The sequence below is a fragment of the Mustela nivalis genome (genome assembly GCF_964662115.1).
Source record: "Mustela nivalis genome assembly, chromosome: 7".
Lineage (NCBI taxonomy): Eukaryota > Metazoa > Chordata > Mammalia > Carnivora > Mustelidae > Mustela > Mustela nivalis.
The window spans coordinates 110,842,331-110,864,718 of record NC_139026.1 but is presented as its reverse complement, the minus strand read 5'-3'; the positions used below and the strand labels follow the sequence as shown (position 1 = coordinate 110,864,718).

General features: G+C 38.7%; 1 protein-coding gene across 13 annotated transcripts in view; it reads right to left on the bottom strand.

Moving 5' to 3' along the window:
- Positions 1-22,388, bottom strand: part of BCL2L13 (BCL2 like 13) — an 86,963-nt gene that overhangs the window by 7,486 nt on the left and 57,089 nt on the right. For 4 of the 13 annotated variants that reach the window (XM_082738168.1, XM_082738174.1, XM_082738175.1 and 1 more), the window contains one exon: positions 15,060-15,141. The exons of 8 other annotated variants lie outside the window; for them this stretch is intronic. In XM_082738168.1, the coding sequence (XP_082594294.1) occupies positions 15,061-15,141 (81 nt within the window). In that variant the 3' untranslated portion in view covers position 15,060. Of the gene's footprint in view, positions 1-10,929; positions 10,998-15,059; positions 15,142-22,388 lie in introns of those variants that run through there. One more of the 13 variants, XM_082738169.1, reaches the window with a different exon arrangement.

Here is a 22,388-nt window from a genome sequence, read left to right as displayed (position 1 = left end):
TACAATGGTAATATAAGACCACTCAACAGTTCTGGGACTTGGTCACTAATGCATGATTATAGAGTCACTTCACAACCAAACACAGTGTATAAGGACTGCATACCCATCAACGGCTGAAATCATTAATTACAGATAGCCAGAAGATAACACTTATTCTACTGAAGAATACAAACTACAAACAGCACTTCTCCATCATTTCTCTCTTATCCCAATTTTAAGTTTTTATTTTAGCTAAGCATCTACCTCATCATCATCCTCTCCTTCTGTTTCATCAGGAAATACTAAATATATCTCAAAATATTCTTAGTATATCTTAATATAGCAAAATAAAGTTTTCCCCTCCTCTCAACATTTTCTGCTATTACTCTAAAATAAGCAATCATTATCTTTCACCAAAACTAATGCCAAAGACTCCTGTCTCCTTGATGTTACAATCCAATTTGGAGACCAGAAAATATTTCACCGGTCAGTTAAGCCAAGACCCTGGGAGTCGTACTGGATTTCTCCTATTCCTGAAAGTAGTTGGCTTCTTATTGCTGATAAAACACTAAAATCTCTGCCTCCTGCCAGGAGTTTAAAATACAGTTTAAAACGTAGAGAAGGAGGGGTACCTAGTTGACATGGTCAGTGGATAATGTGACCCTTGATCTTGGGGTTCTAAGTTTGAGCCCCACACTGGGTGTAGAGATTAGTTAAAAATAAAATCTTTAGGGGCGCCTGGATGGCTTAGTTGTTAAGCGCCTGCCTTCAGCTCAGGGCATGGTCCCAGGGTCCTGAGATCAAGCTCCTTGCTCTGTGGGAAGCCTACTTCTCCCTCTCCCATTCCACCTGCTGTGTTCCCTTTCTCACTGTGTCTCTCTCTGTCAAATAAATAAATAACATCTTTAAAATAAATAAAATAAAATAAAATAAAATAAAGATAAACTAAAATCTTAAAAAAAAAAAAAAGAAGAGAGAACAAGAGTTGGATCTTAAAGATTTAGAACTAAAAGATGAAAGAGATGAGAAAGATCCTCCATGAAGCAGAAAAGTATAAACAAAAACACAGCACTGAGAAATATCATTGTATATTCAGGCCAATACTAGCTCTTCAGTATTCCAAAGCATGAGATGAGGAGGAATTAAAAAAGATGAAGGTTGGGGCTCCTGGCTGGCTCAGTTGAAAGAGTAAGAAACTGTTGATTTTGGAGTTATGAGTCTGGGGTCATCCCATGTTGGATGTAGAGACTACAAAAAAAATTAAAAAAAAATAAATTCCTATGAAGTTGTATTTACCTACCTCTTTGACAGAACATAATTCTAATTAGTCATGCAAATCCTCTAACACTCGTTACAAAGGGAGTTCTCTTTGCCACATAATATATATATTTATATTTGGGACGCCTGGGTGGCTCAGTTGGTTAAGCAGCTGCCTTCGGCTCAGGTCATGATCCCAGTGTCCTGAGATCGAGTCCCACATCGGGCTCCTTGCTCCGCGGGGAGCCTGCTTCTCCCTCTGACTCTGCCTTCCACTCTGTCTGCCTGTGCTCGCTCTCTCTCTCTCTGACAAATAAATAAAATCTTTAAAAATATATATATATACATATATATTTATATTTATAAACAGATATACATATATGTTTATTAAATCACCTCTTCAAGGAGCTCCACTGTGAAAACCAGAAATAAAGGCTCATATAAGGAATAATTTTACAAGGAGGGAAAAAGGTAGTAGAGTAGAAATAGTATAAGGTAGCATGAGGTCTATAATTTTCCTTTATTGATTTTGGTACATGTTTTATTTATTTGCTTTCTCAAAATCTCCAAATAAGAAATTAAATACGGCCCAGCAGCTTTCAATCCTCTACCCTCAAGCTCTGCAAAGTAGTTAAAAAGAAGGGTAATGAGGCCTTGCTGATACTTAAATGTTAATTCATGGAGAGCAAACTACCACTGTCTTTCTGAATATAAAATAAGTATATGTCTCTATGTCATAGAAGGGGAGTATTTTCCCTGCACTCTTCCCGAGTTTGACAAAGATCCTCGTTTTACTGAAAAATGAATTCAACTTCCCCCAACCCCCTATTATGGCATCACTAACTCAGAACAGAAAAGATGAACCTAAGGTAGCATCAACCTTTAGATAAAAGCTGTTTGAATTTTATAAAACAGAGTAAGTAGTGGTCCATTTCAAATCTATTTCTAATTATCTGTCTCCTCCAGATAAAAAGCAAGAGGGCAACGTCACACAATATTTAGAATAATATATTATTTCTTCTTGGGCACATTAAATGCTTCCCAGGAAACCAAATATAAGGCTACAGTACAGGGAAAAGGTAAGATCAAATTTTCTTTCTTGTTTTTTAAAAAAATTTTATTTAAATTCAATTTAATTAACGTATAGTGTATTATTTGTTTCAGAGGTAGAATTCAGTGATTCATCAATTGCATATAAGGCCCAGTGTTCACTGCATCAAGTGCCCTCCTTAATGTCCATCAGTGAGTTACACCATCACCTACCCCCCAGGAACTCTCAGCTTGTTTTCTATGGTTAAGTGTCTCTTATGGTTTGTCTTCTTCTCTGATTTTCATCTTATTTTATTTTCCCTTCCCTTCCCTGATGTTAATCTGTTCTATTTCTTAAATTCCACACAAGTGAAATCATATATTTGTCTTTCTCCGACTTATTTTGCTTAGCGTATTACCCTCTAGTACTATCCACATAGTTTCAAATGGCAAGATTTCATTCTTTTTTTTTTTTTTAGATTTTATTTATTTACTTGAGAGAGAGACAGTGAGAGAGAGCATGAACGAGGAGAAGGTCAGAGGGAAAAGCAGACTCCCCATGCAGCTGGGGGCCCGATGTGGGACTCGATCCCGGGACTCCAGGATCATGACCTGAGCCGAAGGCAGTCGTCCAACCAACTGAGCCACCCAGGCGTCCCAAGATTTCATTCTTTTTGATGGCTAATATTCCTGTGTGTGTGTGTGTGTGTGTGTGTGTGTGTGATACAGATACATACACCACATCTTTATCAATTCATCTGTCAATGGACACCTGGGCTCTTTCCATAGTTTGGCTGCTGTAGACATTGCTGCTATAAACATTGGGGTGCATATGTTCCTTTGAATAACTATCTTTGTATCCTTTGGATAAATACCTAGTAGTGCAGTTACTGGGTTTTCTCTCTTCTATTCCTAGAGCCATTAGCCCAAATTTGTGTTAATCACAAATTAGGTGACCATGTAAGAGGGAAGACTTATCTTAGCAAAGTTGCTCACTGTTACCTACAAACACTGTACTAAATTCCCAAGCCCTAAAAATAAATAAATAAATAAATCCAGCCATCCCCAAGCCCTGTCTTCTTACTCATGTAGATAGTGGCGCGGACATTTTGATAAGCGGAAAACATTTCATAATGCAACAAAAGATGTGAGACTTTTCCTTTAAAACCATGCATTCATACAAAGCATACACACCATTTTAGGGAAAATTCACAGTCCCTGAAACTTATCCATGGTTTCCAACTAAAGACTCCTCATTTAGCTCCTCATTTAGATCCAGCTTAAATTCTAACCCCTCTGGACTGAATCCAATTCCCCTCTCTTATTTCTCCTAATTCAGAGCTCTGAGTCTAGGCTACACAAAATACCATAATTATACATTTTTTACCATACTTCTCACTAAGTTTTTCACAATTATTGGTCATTCCCCAACTAGATAGATTATAAACACCTCAAGGGAAGAAAACATGCTTTAAACGTCTTTGCTATCCCCCTTGTAATGCCTAACATAAGCCGACTACACAGTGATGGTCAGCAAATGCTTAACAAGAAAGCTGGTCCCATCTTTGGATACAAACGTAGTGCTGAACACTAGCTATTTTGATTTTTCTCAGACACTGATAGGAACTGTTCTTTATTCATTTCTAGATTTCTATGCACATGGACTATACCTCAGTGTTTGCTGTCCAAGGTCACATACTGCTGGTGCTGAAGAGAATTAAAAGTTCTCTCTCTGACTCAAATTACCATGTTCTAGCTACCCAGAATGCCCTCCTCCTCAGTTCTGCCCTTCTGAATCCTTTTCATTACCTTTAAAACCTTAAATGATTTATCTGTTCTCTTGCTTTAAAAATATATAGTAGAGGCACCTGGGTGGCTCAGAAGACAGTTAAGCATCTGCCTTTGGCTCAGGTCACGATCTCAGGGTCCTGGGATCAAGTCCTGCATCGGGCTCTCTGCTCAGCGGGGAACCTGCTTCTCCCTCTCCCTCTGTCTGCTGCTCTGCCTACTCATGCACTCTGTCAAATAATTAAATAAAATCTTTTTTAAAAAATGAAATAAAATTTAAAAAGTATATAGTAGGGGTGCCTGGGTGGCTCAGTGGGTTAAAGCCCCTGCCTTCGGCTCAGGTCATGATCCCAGGGTTCTGGGATCGAGCCCCGCATAGGGCTCTCTGCTCAGCAGGGAGCCTGCTTCCCTTTCTTTCTCTGCCTCCCTCTCTGCCTACTTGTGATCTCTGTCTGTGAAATAAATAAATAAAATCTTAAAAAAAAAAGTATATAGTAAATTGTGTATATCTGTCTTATGTCCCTAAGTCCCTAGAGATTAAAGTATGTTTTTAAACATCTTCATTGTACTGGTTTTATTCTCAGCCCTATGCCAAGTGCCTTATAGAATCCCACACATATTATATTAATAGAATTATATATATTATATTGATAGATTAATATTAATTTGGGGGGAACTTAGACAAGCCGATCCAGGTCATGAATCTGAGATCTTTTCCACAGAAGAACAGCTGTCATTTCTCTTTGTGCAGGACTGCTGCCTTGGAATCACAAAGACAGAACATAACATGTCTCATAACCTACTGTTCTAGACCTGCAAGCCTCTCTGAAGAGGAAACAAATCTGTTAGCCAACTTTTTCTACTAAAGACAGAGAAAACAGACACCCAGTGGAGGTCTGAGCAAGATCGAACAAGTTCAGGACTGTTTTTTTTTTTTTTTTTTTTAAAGATTTTATTTATTTGACAGAGAGAGATCACAAGTAGGCAGAGAGAGAGAGGAGGAAGCAGGCTCCCAGCCAAGCAGAGAGCCCGATGTGGGACTCGATCCCAGGACCCTGAGATCATGACCTGAGCCGAAGGCAGCGGCTTAACCCACTGAGCCACCCAGGCGCCCCAGGACTGTTTTTTGACTGTTTTTTAAATAACCAAAACTCAGTTTAGGATTTATCACAAATGGGAGCGTCTGGGTGGTTCAGTGGGTTAAAGCCTCTGCCTTCGGCTCAGGTCATGATCTCGGGGTCCTGGGATCGAGCCCTGTGTCGGGCTCTCTGCTCAGCAGGGAGCCTGCTTCTTCCTCTCTCTCTGCCTGCCTCTCTGCCTACTTGTGATCTCTGTCTGTCAAATAAATAAAAATCAATCTTAAAATAAAAAAAAGGATGTATCACAAATGGCTCAAATGCAAAAGATTGGAACATAATAAATAAACAAAGTCTTGCCTTTCTTAGTCACGGTCAGTCCAAATCACATAAGCCGGATCCCAAGACACATCCAACTAACGCCCTGCTGCTTTTCCAACATAAGTCTCTCACACTTCTTCAAGGTGTGACTATACTCCTTCAAGAAGCATTTCCTGATTGAGCTCTACAACCATCATTCCCTTTCTTGGTATCCTACCCTACTCACTAAAAAATTTCTATTTCACCATGGCTTTCTTGATATTTATTTCAAACACTTAAACAACTGGCTTCTTTATGTTTATAGTTGTGTTTAACTAATAAACATATAATCAGCTATCTAATAAAGTTTAAGAATTTTAAGATTAAAATTTGTTTCAAGGGGTCTAAAATCTAGTTGGGGAGATTAGGTAACACAGCAGCCCTCAAACTCTGCTGCCTAATTAGACACCTGTGAAAATTTTAAGTCTACCTATGCTAAAGTTATAACCCATGACAATCAAATTAGAATCTTTGAAGGTGGGACCCAGGTATTGTTGTTGTTTTTTAAAAAGATTTATTTATTTATTTGTCAGACGGAGATCACAAGTAAGTAGGCAGAGAGGCAGGCAGAGAGAGGGGAAGCAGGCTCCCTACTGAGCAGAGAGCCTGATGCAGGGCTCAATCCCAGAACCCTGAGACCATGACCCGAGCAAAAGGAGGAGCTTAACCCACTGAGCCACCCAGGTGCCCCGAGACCCAGTTATTGTATCTTGTGAAACATAAATGGGTATAATGGCTGTAATCAATTTGGCTCCCTCAATATCCTACCCAAAGCCCAATCATACTCTAGTACAATGAAAAGGAAGAAGTAAGATGATTAAGGCTACCGAGTGACTATAGGGACATTCTGAGTTTGCTGATTCTTGATGAACCACCAATAACAGAGAGTGACAGTAGCTAACACGATGAAAATAGCTACCGAGGGAACCATTTCTGTAACCTTTTTGGAGGAGTATACCTGGAGGTCCAAGAGTAAGGAAGACCAATCACCAAAGCCAGATCAACAGCTTAAACTCAGTTTTCCTGTGAAGTTGTACTTAGCTAGATCTTTGCCAGAACACAATTCTAATTAGTTACATAAATCCTCTAACACCTTGTTATAAAGGGATTTCTCTTTGCCACGTCATTTATAGATTCAAGAGTTTATCTGCATCTCTTCAAGGAGTTTCATTGTGAAGACAGAAATAGTGGCTCATATACAGAATAATTTTACAGGGAGGGAAAAAGGCAGTGAAAGAAGAGTAGTGATAGTATAAGATAGCACAATGTACATAATTGTCCCTTACTGACTGGACTTTAGTACACTTGTTTCATTTATTTGCTTTCTCAAAATATCCACATGAGAAACTAAATATGGCTCAGCAACTTTATAATCCTCTATCTTCAAACCTTGCAAAATAGCTTAAAAAAAAAAAAAGGGTAAAAAAAAGGGTAATGAGGGGCGCCTGGGTGGCTCAGTGGGTTAAGCCTCTGCCTTCGGCTCAGGTCATGATCTCAGGGTCCTGGGATCGAGTCCCGCATCGGGCTCTCTGCTCAGCAGGGAGCCTGCTTCCTCCTCTCTCTCTCTGCCTGCCTCTCTGCCTACTTGTAATCTCTCCGTGTCAAATAAATAAATAAATCTTTAAAAAAAAGAAAAAAGGGTAATGAGGCCCTGCTTAAGATTACATTGAAAGTCAACATGTAAAAACTAGATTCTTTTTGTTAAGTGAAGAGGAAGAAGCTGGAAAAGTGTTAACAGAATTATGCCATTGAATGAACCGATCACGGTCTCTGACCCCCAAGAAGCAAGTAAAACTAACCTATTTTCTCAAAGAAAGTGTATTTCAGAGTTATGCAAAATAGTCAAAGAACGTCAGTTACTGCATTACAAGTAACTTCAAACAGTGTGTTTTTGTTAGCCTTCCCCCAATACTGTCAAATTTTCATATAAAAAACAAACAGTGCTCCTAAATACCCTCACCTCCCAACTGAGTCATTAAGAGGTAAGGAATTTAACTTCTCACACTGTTTATTCTTAGTCTTAGAATCACATCTGCTCTCACTCTTTTCACACTCTACAAGTTTTATAATCTGTTTCCATGCCACTTCAAGAAACGTACAGTACAGCTGGACTCACAGAGTCACCTCACAACTACAGAGCTCTTCGAACAGAAGGGTTATCCAAGGGTCAGAGCAGTCTGAAGTGCTCACTGATAAGAATTCTCAACAAGTTACTTATCTGCACTTCTAAAAACAGAAACTCTAATAGCAAGAACTGATTTTAAAAAGCAACAACAAAACAAAAGAACCATAAAACAAAAGGTAAAAATTTTAATTCTCAGAAAGGAGATCTTTGCTGCTTTTTCTTTAGGGCTGCAAACCAAAACAAATGAAACAGAAATTTCAAAAATTCCATCATGAAGAAATAAGAGAAAACTTAACAAACTGAAATAGAATTAGCCGTAAAATGACATTTTGCTTTAATTTTAACAGCTTAAAGCTAACAAAAGGGTTAAGAACACTCTTTGTTCCCTTTCTCAAGTTTGCCAAATTACAACTTTGGAATAATAAATGGCTCAGAAGTCAATTCAGATTTAATTACTTTTTTCCTTGCTGTCATGGCCTTCCCTGCCTTACAACTTATTATTTCTTACTTGGAACATCACATTTTAATGAAGATACACCAGAAATTTTGTGCTCTTATGTAAGAAGCATTAAAGAAAGAATAGATGACCACTGAGACTTTTAATCCTGGGACCAATTCATATAAAGCAAAAATATAAAAAGAGAGGTCTCTCTCTCAACAATTACTGCTATTAGTGAAGAGCAGGCTTTCACTAAAAGATAAAGAGCTTTTTTAGATAATATCTTGGGTATTTGGGATTTGTGCTAAATCTTGGGATTTAGCACATTAGGGGTGTGTGGGTAGCTCTGTTGGTTAGGTGTTTGCCTCAGCTCAGGTCATGGTCCCAGGGTCCTGAAACAAGTTCCACATCAGGCTCCTTGCTCAGCAGAAGTCTGCTTCTCCCTTTCTCTTTGCCTGCTTCTCCCTCTGCTTTTGCTCTCTTTGTCAAATGGATAAATAAAATCTAAAAAAAAAAAAAAATTTAGTACCTTGGGAATAACATCTACAAGTAGTATTAGAGCTGGTCCAACAATCTAAAATCATTTTTAGCACAAAATATTTGTTGTTGGAAATTTCTTTGTAGTCCCACTGATATAAAAAACACAAAGGAGTAATTTCCAGGACTCAAAAAACCATAAAACTAATTTGGACCAACTATCAGAGTTTAAGTATAAAAAAACATAAAACTAATTTGGACCAACTATCAGAGTTTAAGTATGCATGAACAACCAGAGAACTGTATCTTTCTTTGAAAACAAAAATAAAAACAAAACCAGAGAAAGCTCAGAGAGATTAAGTAACTTGTCCCAAGGTCTCTGAGCCTGTTTTGAGAACTGGCTTGTATGATGAGCTCAGGGTGTTATACGTAACTAGAATCACGGAACACTATATCAGAAACAGTGGCTAACTGAACACAATTTAAAAAAAAGAGAGAGAGGGGGGCGCCTGGGTGGCTCAGTGGGTTAAAGCCTCTGCCTTCGGCTCAGGTCATGATCCCGGAGTCCTGGGATCGAGCCCCACATCAGGCTCTCTGCTCTGCAGGGAGCCTGCTTCCCTCTATATCTGCCTGCCTCTCTGCCTACTTGTGATCTCTGTCTGTCAAATAAATAAATAAAAACTTTAAGAAAAAAAAGTTTATAAAAAAAAGAGAGAAGTATGCAAACAACAACAAAAAAGAATAAACTACTAAGAAAAAAAAAAAAAAAGAACTGCTTGTCAGTAACATGCAGTAACTTGTACGCACTCCTACCATGTGTCCTTCTGAAGATTTTACTGATACTGACCTACTTAAACCTCACAAGGCTATGGAGTAAGCCTTATTATTATTTCCATTTTACAGACCAGGAAACTGAATCAACCGAAGAGGATTATCGTTCAAAGTCACTGAACTGGATTTAAGCTCAGGCAGTTTACCTCCCAGGACCATGTTTTTATCAACTACATGAAACTAACTCTTAGGCTGTAGTCCTGATTACCTTACAGATGTTTTCTCCTGAGTTTACAGCAAGAAGTAAATAGAAAAGGTTATTCTTGGTGTTTTCTTGAAGCAAGTACACAAAGATATGTGCATGAAACCTTTCTAATAAAAAGGGAAAGAGAGAAGAAACTGAAATATGGAGATACAGGGAGTATTTTTTTTTTTTTAAAGATTTTATTTATTTTATTTGACAGACAGAGATTACAAGTAGGCAGAGAGGCAGGCAGAAAGAGAGAGAGAGGAGGAAGCAGGCTCCCTGCTGAGCAGAGGGCCCGATGTGGGACTCGATCCCAGGACCCTGAGATCATGACCTGAGCCGAAGGCAGCGGCTTAACCCACTGAGCCACCCAGGCGGCAAGGGGAGTATTTTTAAATAAATGTAAGATAAAATATAAATGTAACATTGGTTTTGGTGGTAGAACAAAGTAAAAAGAGCTTGCAGATCATTATAAAAAACCATTTCAAAAATGTGCAGTGTCTGCTTTATTCTGCCTGTATTGACTGCATTTTGCTTCCTTTTTTTGGGTTCACATTGTTACAAATTATTCCGCCACTTCAAGCAGTATTTTACCTACAGGGTCATAGCTGCTGACAAACTGAGCTCCCTACAGACTTAACTTTTCCATCTGAAGAGGCTTTGGCAGAACTCCATAGACATATTCCCTGGTAAACTCATCTAGGGACTCACCTGCCCTAAGATGTACCAACAAACCATTAACGGTTACTTTCTGGCAGTATCTATCCCTCAAGTAGTCCCCTTAAAAAATAGAAACAGTAATTATTCTTTTACATTCAGTCAAGCAGTATGCCATATGCCTCTCAGATCACTATTAAATTAAAATGAGAAAATGCAAAGTGGGAAAGATATTCCCAGTAATTTTCCATCTATTCTAATGAGCAAGACCCACAAAAAATATATTTTGGAAATACAGTGCAGTAAATACTCACACCTGCAAGTAAAATACATGGGTTTGATGAAACAGTACTTAACCTCATTACACTAAAATTATTTCAGTTACAAAACCCACTTAGTGATTTTTAGATCACAAATTATGTGTTACCTCCCAGAGTATAAAAACTCTGTCTTTTGGGAACTTTTAGGTAAGAAACTATTAGAACAGTCTCCAAATATCCTTGATTATAAACAAAAATACTTTCTCTGTCTTTCTATTCCTAAAATAGAAATAAGGAGCTTTAAGTCAAAGAGAAAAAAAGCAAAAATTACTTTTATTCAAACTACTTAAATATTAAATACTATGGTAGACATCAGATTACATTTTTACCAGTAAGCTTTTATGTAATTTAAAACTAAATCTTTTTAGTACATGACATAGGAGAAAATAAAAGAGAAGCCTTACCACGCTGGACTTCTACTGCCCTTTTCAGGAGACAGACTTACTTCTAATGTAGGAACACAATCCCAGGAAATGAAAGACAGTGAGAAAGCGGAGAGAGGGAACAAGGATGAGTCAGGGAAAATCATAATATGCCAACTAGTCTGTGCCCTAAGTGTGCTGCAGGGCAATGAAAAATCAGAATCAAAACACAAAGGAATCTTCAGACTCAGGAAGAGGAAAAAAATATACACTCTTAAAGACATATCTAAAAACCTGACATTTGTAAAAATGTAGCATTTTCACAAAATACTTTTATATCATTATTTTTGTGAGACAGAACTATTCTTCCCATTTTGTAGTTGATAAAACTAAGGCTCAGAGAAGTTAAATGAATTTCTCCCAAACACAAGGCTAATATTTGGCAGAGCTGGGGGCCACAAATTAACCCTGTGATTTCCAATCTTTATTAACTTGCCTCTCTCTGGCAGGGTTAAAAAAATAAGGTAAAAAGAGAAAAAATCCAAAAGCCTTATTTTTTAATTCTAATGCCACATAAACAAAAATAAAAAATTATAATCCAGGGCACCCGCGTGGCTCAGTCGTTAAGGGTCTGCCTTCAGCTCAGGTCATGATTCCAGGGACTTCGGATGGAGCCCCAAGTTGGGCTCCCTGCTTGGTGGGAGTCCTGCTTCTCCCTCTCCCACTCCCCTTGTTTGTATTCCTTCTCTCACTGTCTCTCTCTCTCTGTCAAATAAATAAATAAATAAAATCTTAAAAAAAAAAAAAAAGATGTGTTCCTCATTGAACTTTTATTTCTAACTGCACCCCAATTAATCACTCCCTCCTTTGTCTTCCTACTACACTTTGAAAATGCCTACCCCACAACATATAACATGTTACACATGGTTATTAATGTTTTACATTTCTATCTCCTCAACCAGTTCTGAGCTCTGAAGTAGGGCCTATATTTTATTTAACTTTTGTATACTTAAAATCTAGCATGGTGCCTACCATAACATATGCAAACAAGCAAGGTTCACTGCACATTAAAAATTAATCCCTGAAGGCCTTAAACATTACAGAAATTAATTAATCTTCACAAACTCCTTGTAAAATGGGCAGACACTATTAATGACTTCCTTAGAAACTGGAGTTTAGGGGCGCCTGGGTGGCTCAGGGGTTAAGCCTTTGCCTTTGGCTCGGGTCATGATCTCGGGGTCCTGGAATCGAGCCCCATATCAGGCTCTCTGCTCAGTGAGAAGCCTGATTCCCACCCCCCCGCCTGCCTCTCTGACTGCTTGTAATCTCTGTCTGTCAAATAAATAAATAAAATCTTTTAGAAAATGATTAAAAAAAAAACTAGAGTTTATAAATAATCTGAAGAATATTCAGGAAAATGATTCATCTAAGGCCATGCAATTAGACAGTAATAAACATTTCTAGGCCATTCTCCTTTTCAAGAAAAACCAAGAGAAAGAACATGAATTGGTGATGCCTATTGAGAACTGCACCACGGAAAGGAGCCCCAGCTTATAGATTCCATACAGACATTTCACAGGAATTATAGAAATACGTTTCACCTTCACGTGATGGTGAGTGTCAGTAAGAAGGAATGATCAGAAGTAGACTGAGACTCCTTCACGTCTAAGGTATGGAAATTGTAACCATATGACTTATATTCAAGTCTGGGGAATAATGCCTGTGGATAAAGTAACTAAAACCAAAATGAGATCCTTGTAAAGTCTCAGCTTGAAGTCATTTTAACTTCTGGTTTCTGGGAAGCACTTAAGAAGCTTGGAAGACTGGGGCACCTGGGTGGCTCAGTCATTAAGTGTCTGCCTTCAGCTCAGGTTATGATCCCAGGGTCCTGGGACTGAGCCCTGAATCAGGCTCTCTGCTCGGAGGGAAGCTTGCTTCTCCTTCTCCCACACCCCCTGCTTGTGCTCCCTCTGTCAAATAAATAAATAAAATCTTAAAAAAAAAAAAAAAAAAAAGAAGGTTGGAAGGTGCCATTCCATCCTAACAACAAGCAATAAGGCTGAACAAACTGAAAAATCGGTAACTTCTTAGATCGCTAAGAGAACTGAGGTCACAGGGCCAAATGCTGCCCCCAAGACTGAAGTGACCAACAGGCAATAGAGGGGATCATAACTTACTTACTGGAGCAGAAACTCCTCAGCAGTCACCTCCCCAGGCACCCGTGCCCAGGGAGAGAACTGGAACTGAAACTGATGAACTGCTGGAGCCTCAGTGTGGACAAAACTGAAAGAGAAAACCTGAGAGTGACTGCCACACGTACGGAGCTTGGAAGTCACCACGATACCCTAACAAGTAAAAAGCTAAACAAACTGAAAAATCCACAACTACTCTAGGTTCTGTAAGATAGAGAGGTAATGGCCCAGGGCAAACTACTGCCCCCAAGACTGGAGAGAAAGACAGGTGAACATGGAAAGTCACAGCTTACCTGAGTGGAAATCACGCTGGGGACGAGCACTGATGGACAGCTGGAGGCTCAGCATGGCCAATGCAAAGTTAAACTCCAGGGGGACTCAGTCATAAGAAGACCCCTACAATTCTGTGAGATTTACCTCTAGGAGCTCAACCAGGTGCTCTTAATAAATACCAAAGAAAATTCCCCTCATGCTTCTGGCAGGGGGAGGATGAACTATATTTGAAATATAATAGGCCACTCCGTTTTTCTTAACAAGGACTGCCCGTAAGAGAAACTACCTAACCAGAGCCTAACAACACAAGGGTAGAGAAATACCCAACTCAGCCCACTCAAGCCATCTCATCCCACCTAACAGGGAAAGGAAAAACTGAGAAACACTTCACAGTGCAGAGGCCATAGTTCAGTTAAAAGACTGACCTAATCATAGGGCTATAAAATCACTCCCTTTCCTCCAAGGCTTCTTTACAGCAGTTCCTTTGACCCAGTGCACCATGTCCGGCTATCAAGAAAAAATTACAAGGCATGCCAAGAGGCAAAAAACAAATTTGAAGAGATGGAGCAAGCATCAGAACCAGACACTGCAGATGTTGAAATTATCATGACAAGAATTTAAATCAATTATGATTAATAAGCAAAGGACTCTCATGGATAAAGCAGAAAGCATGCAAGAACAGATGGGCAATGTAAGCAGAGAGAGAAACACTGGAAAAGAACCATAAGATCGAAAAGATCTATAACAGAAATGAAGAATACCTTTGATGGGCCTATATAATATTAAACTAGACATGGGTAAGGGAAGAATCTCTGAGCTTGGGTATATAAAAGCAAAGACAACAAAGACAGGAAAAAAAAGAACAGGATATCCAAGGACCGTGGAACAACTACAGAAAGTGTAACATATACGTAACTGGAATACAAAAAGGAAAAGAGATAGGAACAGAAGAAATATTTAAAACAATAATGACTGAGGGTCTCCTCAAGTTAATATCAGACACCAAAAACAGTTTCAGGAAGCTCAGAGAATGTCAAGTAGAAAAAAATGTAAAAACAAAACAAAACAAAAACCCTACACCTAGGCATATCATTTTCAAACTATAGAAAGTCAAAGATAGAAAATTTTAAGACAAGCCAGAGTTAAAAACATTTTCCCTATAGAAATACAAAGAAAAGAATTATATTGAACTTTTCCTCAGAAACCACACAAGCAATAACAGAATGAACTCAAATATTTCAAGTGTTAAGAGAAAAAAACCCACCAACTTAGCATTCTGTGCATGTGAAATTATCCCTCCGAAATGAAGGACACGTAAAAATCTCAGATAAGCAAAAACTGAGGAAATATGTTGTTAGTAAACTTGTTTTTGCTTGAAATGTTAAAAGAGGCTCATTAGAGAGAAGGAAAACAATGTAAGTCAGAAACTTGGATCTCCATTAGGAGAGGAAGAGCATCAGAAGAGTAAGTGAAGATAAGGTAAAAATGTTTATTTTTCTTATTCTTAATTGATAAGAATTATCAATCATCAATTGGTAACAGTTTGTTCAAAAAAAATAGCAACTCAATCATGTATACTTACATATATAGCATATATATGCATATACATACAGACACACATGCATGCTTAGATTAGGGAAATAAATGACAGCAGTGATACAGAGATGAGAAGGACTTAAGATTATTTTGTTAGAATACGGTACTCACATTACTCATGAAGCAGCACAGTGTTATTTGAAAGTGAACTTGGACTAGCTGTAAATGTATATTGCAAACTCTGGGGCAAGCACTAAAAAAAGTAAAAAGAGAAATGTAATGGATATGTTAAGAAAGTAGAAAAAATGGAATGCAACATGCTTAATTAAAACCACAAAAGGCAGGAAAAGAGTGGAAGACAAAAAGAGGAACAAAGAATATGGGCAATAAGCAGAAAACAGTTTTAACAAATATGGTAGATATTAATTCAATTATTAATAATCCCTTTGATAATCTAAAAGCACCAATTAAAAGACAGAATTTAGCAGACTGGATCAAAAAACAAGACTCAACTATATGTTGTTTATAAGAAACTCCAAATACAAAGACACAAACATATTAAAATAAATGGCTGGAGAAAAATACACCACGATAACACTAATCAAAAGAAAGTAGGACCCCTGGCTGGCTCAGTAGGCAGAGTATGCAATTCTTGATCTCAGGGTTGTTAAATTTGAGCCCCACACTGGGTGGAGAGATTACTTAAGAAATAAAATCTTAAAAAAAAAAGTGGGAGTATGGGGCGCCTGGGTGGCTCGGTGGATTGGGCCGCTGCCTTCGGCTCAGGTCATGATCTCGGGGTCCTGGGATTGAGTCCCACGTCGGGCTCTCTGCTCAGCAGGGAGCCTGCTTCCCTCTCTCTCTCTCTGCCTCTCTGTCTACTGTGATCTCTCTCTGTCAAATAAATAAATAAAATCTTTAAAAAAAAAAAAAAGTGGGAGTAGCTCTATAAATTTCAAACAGGGCAGACTTCAGAGCAAGAAAAGTTATCAGAAATAAAGAGGGGCAGGGGCCTGGGTGGCTCAGTTATTAAGTGTCTGCCTTCTGCTCAGGTCATGATCCCAGGGTCCTGGGATTGAGCCCCACATTGGGCTCCCTGCTTGGTGGTAAGCTGTTCTCCCCCTCCCACTCCCCGTTTGCATTCCCTCTCTTGCTGTCTGTAAAAAAAAAGAAAAAAGAAAAAAGAAAAAAAGGGGGGGGCACCTGGGTGGCTCAGTGGGTTAAGCCCTCTCTGCCTTTGGCTCAGGTCATGTTCTCAGGGTCCTGGGATCGAGCCCCACATCGGGGGGTCTCTGCTCAGCAGGGGGCCTGCATCCCCCCCCCCCCGCCTGCCTCTCTGCCTACTTGTGATCTCTCTCTCTGTCTAATAAATAAATAAAATATTTTTTAAAACCCCAATTAATGTAATCCCCCACATCAACAGTCTACAGAAAAAAAAAAAATCACAAGATCATTATCAACAGATGCAGAAAAGCTCTGACAAAATTTAACATCCAATCATGATAAAAACTTTCAGTAAATTAGGACTGAAAGGGAACTCAACTTGACAAAGAGTTATCTACAAAAAAAATACAGCTAACAAGTTTAATGGTTAGAACTATAAGGTCCCATTAAGATAAGGAACAAGGCCAGGATGTCATTTCTCATCACCACTTTTCAAAAATGTCCTGGAAGTCCTGGCTAATGCAGTCAGACAAGGAAATAAAATGTATACAGACTGGTAAGGAATTGTTAAAAAGAAGGCAACAGGCCCCAAATGGATTCACTTGAGCTAAACCCATGTCACCAACCAAGACTTACTGGCTAACCTAACTGCAATTTCAACCTCCTTCAGGAATGTGATCCTAACCAGTTAGTCTGGAATTTCCTAGTCAACACTGGTAAGGATATTCACGCAATAGATTCCTTTCATCCCCCTAAAAGAGGTGACCTTGCCTGAAATAATCCTTTCTTTTGTTTATGATTTCCTTGTCCCACTTCTTTCTACCTTTAAAAACTTCTTTTCTGCAGCAATTTGGAGCTCCTTTCTATTTGCTAGATGGGATGATGCATGACTCATGAATCACTGAACAAAGCCAATAGATCCTTGAATTTACTCTGTTGAATTTTTGTTATTTTACTTAAGAAATAAAACTGTCTTGTTCACAGATGACATGATCATCTACGCTATGAAAATCTGAAAAGAATCCACAAAAATACTCCTAAAATTAAAAGAATGATAGCAAGATTGCAGAATACAAGGTTAATACACAAAGTCAATCGTTTTCCTATATACTAGAAATAAACAAGTGGAGCTTGAAATTAAAGATCTAATATTATTTACATAAGCATCCCCAAAAATAAAACGCTTAGGCATGAATATAACAAAATAGGTACAAGATCTATATGAGGGAAATTATAAAACTCTGATGAAATAAAAAAAAGAACTAAATAAATGGAGATATTCCATGTTCATGGATATAAAGACTCAATAAGGTTAAGATGTAAATTCTTCCCAACTTCATCTATGATTCAGTGAAATCCCAATCAAAATCTCAGCAAATATTAACAAACTAATTCTGAAATTTATATGGAGAAGCAAAAGACCAAAAATAGCCAATACAATACTGAACAACAAAGCTGGAGGACTGATACTACCTGACTTCAAGACTTACTATAAAGCTAGAGTATTCAAGACAGTGTGGTTTTGGTGAAAGAAAAAATAGATCAGTGGAATATAAGAGAGAGCCCAGAAACAGACGCATATAAATATAGTCAATTTATCTTTAAGAAAGGAGCAAAGGCAAACAATGGATAAAATGTTTTTTCAAACAATGGTACTGGGACAACTGGACAGGCACACACACAAAACCAAATCTAGACATAGACCTTACACCTTAAATAAGTTAACCCAAAATGGATCATAGACCTGAGTGTAAAATACAAACTATAAAACTCCTAGAAAATAACCAACGAGAAAACCTAGATGACCTTGGCCTTGGTGATGACTTTTTAGATATAACATTAAGACACAGTCAATAGGGGCACCTGGGTGGCTCAGTGGGTTAAAGCCTCTGCCTTCTGCTCAGGTCATGATCCCAGGGTCCTGGGATTGAGCCCCGCATTGAGCTCTTTGCTCAGCAGGGAGCCTGCTTCCTCCCCTCTCTCTCTGCCTGCCTCTCTGCCTACTTGTAATCTTTGTCAAATAAAATAAATAAAATCTTAAAAAAAAAAAAAAAGACACAGTCAATAAAAGAAATGGCTGATTAGCTGGAATTTAAGATTATAAATGTCTGTCTATGACAATATTGAAAGAATGCAAAGACAAGCCGCAGACTGGGAGAAAACAATTTCAAAAGACACATCTAATAAAGGATTATTATCCAAAATATACAAAGAACTCTTAAATAAGAAAACAATCAATCTGATTTTAAAAATGGACCAAACACCTTAACAAGATACCTCACCAAAAAGTACAGATGGCAAATTAGTATACAAAGATATTCCACATCATATGTCATCAGAGAAATGCAAATTAAAACAATGAGCTACCACTATACAGCTAGTAAAATAGCCAAAATCTAACACAACCACCACCAAATGCTGGAAGTCTAAGGAGCAAAAGGAACTCTTATTCATTGCCGGTGGGGATGCAAAATGGTACAGCCACTTTGGAAGACAGCTTGGAAATGTCTTAAAAAACTAAGCATACTCTTACCAGACCCCACTCCTTGGTTTTTACACAAAGAAGTTTAAAGCTCATGTTCACACAAAAACCTGCACATGGATGATTGTATCAGATTTACTCCTAATTGTCAAAACTTGGAAGTAACTGAGATCTCCCTCCATAGGTGAATGGGTAAATAAACGGTGGTACATCCAGACAAAGGAGTGCTAAAATTTTAGTGCTAAAAAAGAGATAAGCTATCAAGCCATAAAAAGACATAGAGGAAACTTAAATGCATATTACTAAGAGAAAGAAGTCAATATGAAAAGGCTATATATCGCACTGCCCAACTATATATGTATATATCCCAACATATAAATATGACATTCTGGAAAAGGAAAAACCATGGAGATAGTAAAACGATCAGTGATTGCCAGGAGTGAGACAGGACAGAGGATCAAACACGTGGAACACAAGATTTTTAGGAAAGTGAAACTACTCTGTGTAATACTATAGTGATGGATATATGCCATCATAAATTTGCCCAAATTACAGAATATACACCAAAAGTAAACTGCAACTATGGTCTTTGGGTGACAATGATGTATCCACAAAGGTTCATTGGTTGTAACAAATGTACAGATCTGGGCGCCTGGGTGGCTCAGTGGGTTAAGCTGCTGCCTTCGGCTCAGGTCATGATCTCAGGGTCCTGGGATCGAGTCCCACATCGGGCTCTCTGCTCAGCAGGGAGCCTGCTTCCCTCTCTCTCTCTGCCTGCCTCTCTGCCTGCTTGTGATCTCTGTCTGTCAAATAAATAAATAAAATCTTAAAAAAACAAAACAAAACAAAACAAATGTACAGATCTGATGGGAGATGCTGATAATGGGGAAGGCCATGCATGTGTGCAGGCAGGTAGTATATGAGAAATCTCTGTACCTTTCTTCAACATTTCTGTGAACGTAAAACTGCTCTACAGTCTATTAGAAAATCCACACCAGTCACAGTACTTATAAGCCTCAATAAAGTGCTTTTCTCAATACCAGTACAGTGGAAAAATCATCTCAAATATAGTAAGGGAAAAATGATCACAAAATAAAACAAAAAAAACTATCTGCAGAAATCCAAAAGGCACTTATCCCAGCCATTTCTTTTTCTAATTCAGAGAACAAAATATTATTTTCGTCTCTGCAAATCTATATGTCCAAACTCTTCCTCCAACAGATTATTATTGTCATCCCTCCTCCTTAACAGTAGGTTTTCAAAACTAGCTCCACTTTGACAGGTAGGCAGTTTGCTTCACCCTGACCTTGTGTTCAGGCGGCTGAAGACAAACACTTTACCCCAGAAGTCATACTACAGACTTTATGTAACAGACATGCACCATCATGCAGCCCAATCATTCTCCTCTGGAAGAATGACCAAAATGGTTTTAAGACCTGTCAATGGAATGTTTAACACGAAGTGCCTTAAAGATGTTTCATGTTGACGCTTTGCATCATAGGAGACACTTTCACCAATTAGTCAAAAAAGGAATCTCTTGGTTTTAAACACACAAAAAAACACAGGGCTTAAACCTAACAATGTGAAATACAGATTGGGCATTCAAAATTAGAGATTAAAAACACATTAAAAAATTTAAATATCAATTATCTAGTTATCCATTATTACTGCTCTTTTCTTTAGCAAACACATTTAAGTTGAATAAAAGAACTACTTTCTCTGTAACAAAGTATAATAACCAACAAACATCAACATACTGTGTCATAATAAAACTGAAAATCAAGAAAGGAATGAATTACATTCTCTGTATTTAATTCTTCCCTTGTTGGAAAGCACCATTTAGGTGAGCAAGATTCCTGGGTGGAGCTACCAAGAACAGCAGCAATGGCAATGATAATGGCAGTAGGGAAAATGGGGGGCTGGCCCAAGTGCCTTCCTTGCCCTCTATCTACACTGGAGACATGAAGAGATTCTTTTGAGTGCAAACATGAATCAGGACAGAGTAGTAGTTCAAGGGGAAGTCCTTACGTGACAGTCCTTCCCCACAGAAAGATGGGGAGATTATATATCTAATGAAGAAATGTACAGCAGCAAAGACCATAGGTCTCAGTCAGAAGTTAGAAAAGCTGATGCTCTGAAGGAAAGTACAGCCTATATGTCTGACTGGTCCATAAGGCCTGAAACCAATCCCCCAGGGCATTCCACTTCAGTTTTCTTTTTCTTTTTTTTTTTTTTTTTTTTAAGACCAGTGTCTTTTTTTTTTTTTTTTTTAAAGATTTTATTTATTTATTTGACAGAGAGAAATCACAAGTAGGCAGAGAGGCAGGCAGAGAGAGAGGAGGAAGCAGGCTCCCCGCTGAGCAGAGAGCCCGATGCGGGACTTGATCCCAGGACCCTGAGATCATGACCTGAGCCGAAGGCAGCGGCTCAACCACTGAGCCACCCAGGCGCCCTCCACTTCAGTTTTCATTCTGTTTCTCTGAGCATGAGGAAAAGTGAAACCAGGAAGAAAGGGGCTTTTTTCCCCCTGCAGACTCTCTTCATTCTATATCTCCTCCTTTCTTATGCTTGGCTTTGGGCCTAGGCATCTATATTGAAAATGACTGAGCATACCCTCTGCCAGTACCTACTGAGGGAAAGAAAAGCCCCTTAAAAAGTATGAGATATGTGAAGTGGTGTATTATTACAGCAGTTTACTTGAACTTGAGACCACTGTAAGCATGACCCAACTTACCACCCTATTTTTACATATCCAAGTTTCAGGAACTCTCAAATCCAGTACTTTATTCAAGCTCTCTTGAGGCATTTTACTAACCTCATTCTCTCTTTGGCCTGTAAGACACTTCAGAATTTCCTAGCAGTTGACTGTTGGGTAGGAACTTGCAAGGGCTTCTTTTCCCACAAACGCCACCAACAGTTATAATGTTGGCAACAATGCTATTGTCTCCTTTTAGTGCCACCAGACTTAGAACTGCATCATTCATGGTAGAAATTTTACTTTTGCAATATAACTACCACTTCTTCCTTAAAGAGAAATCAGGGGCACCTGGGAGGCTCAGTGGGTAAGGCGTCCAATTCTTGAGTTTGGCTCAGATCATGATCTAGGGTCATAGGATCCAGCCCTGAGCAGGGCTCTGAGCTAAGCACAGAGTCTGCTTGAGATTCTCTCCCTTTCCCACTGCCCCTCCCCCTGCTCATGCTCTCTCTCTAACTCCCCCTCTCTCAAATAAGTAAATCTTACAAAAAATAAAAACAAAAACAAAAAAAACCCACAACAAACTAAGGGATGCCTGGGTGGCTCATTCAGCTAAGCTTCTGACTCTTGATTTCAATTCAGGTCATGATCTCAGATCGGGAGGCTGAGCCCCACTCCATGCCCAGCTACGAGCCTGCTTGGGATTCTCTCTCTCCCTTTCCTTTTGCCCCTCCCCTGCTCTCCCTGTCTCATAAAAAAATATAAATAAATAATTTAAATAAATAAATAATTTTAGAGAATGGAATCAGGTTAGCAAATGATACAAAAGCTTTGTTATTTTGTTTTATTCTTCAAAACAAAGGAAAGCTTCCCTAGGTTTGAATTTATACTTATTTAAAAAAGAAAAGAGAGGAACCTAGCTGGCTCAGTCAGTAGAGCATAGGACTCTTTTTTTAAAAAAGATTTCATTGATTATATATAGAGAGAGATCACAAACAGGAGAAAGGGTAGAGGGAGAAGCAGACTCTGCACTGGGAACGGGAGGGGTAGTAGCAGAGAGCCTAACCCAGGGCATGATCATGACCTGTGCCAAAGGTAGGCCCTTAACTGACTGAGCCACACAGGTGCCCCAAGCATACAACTCTTGATGTTGGGGTCA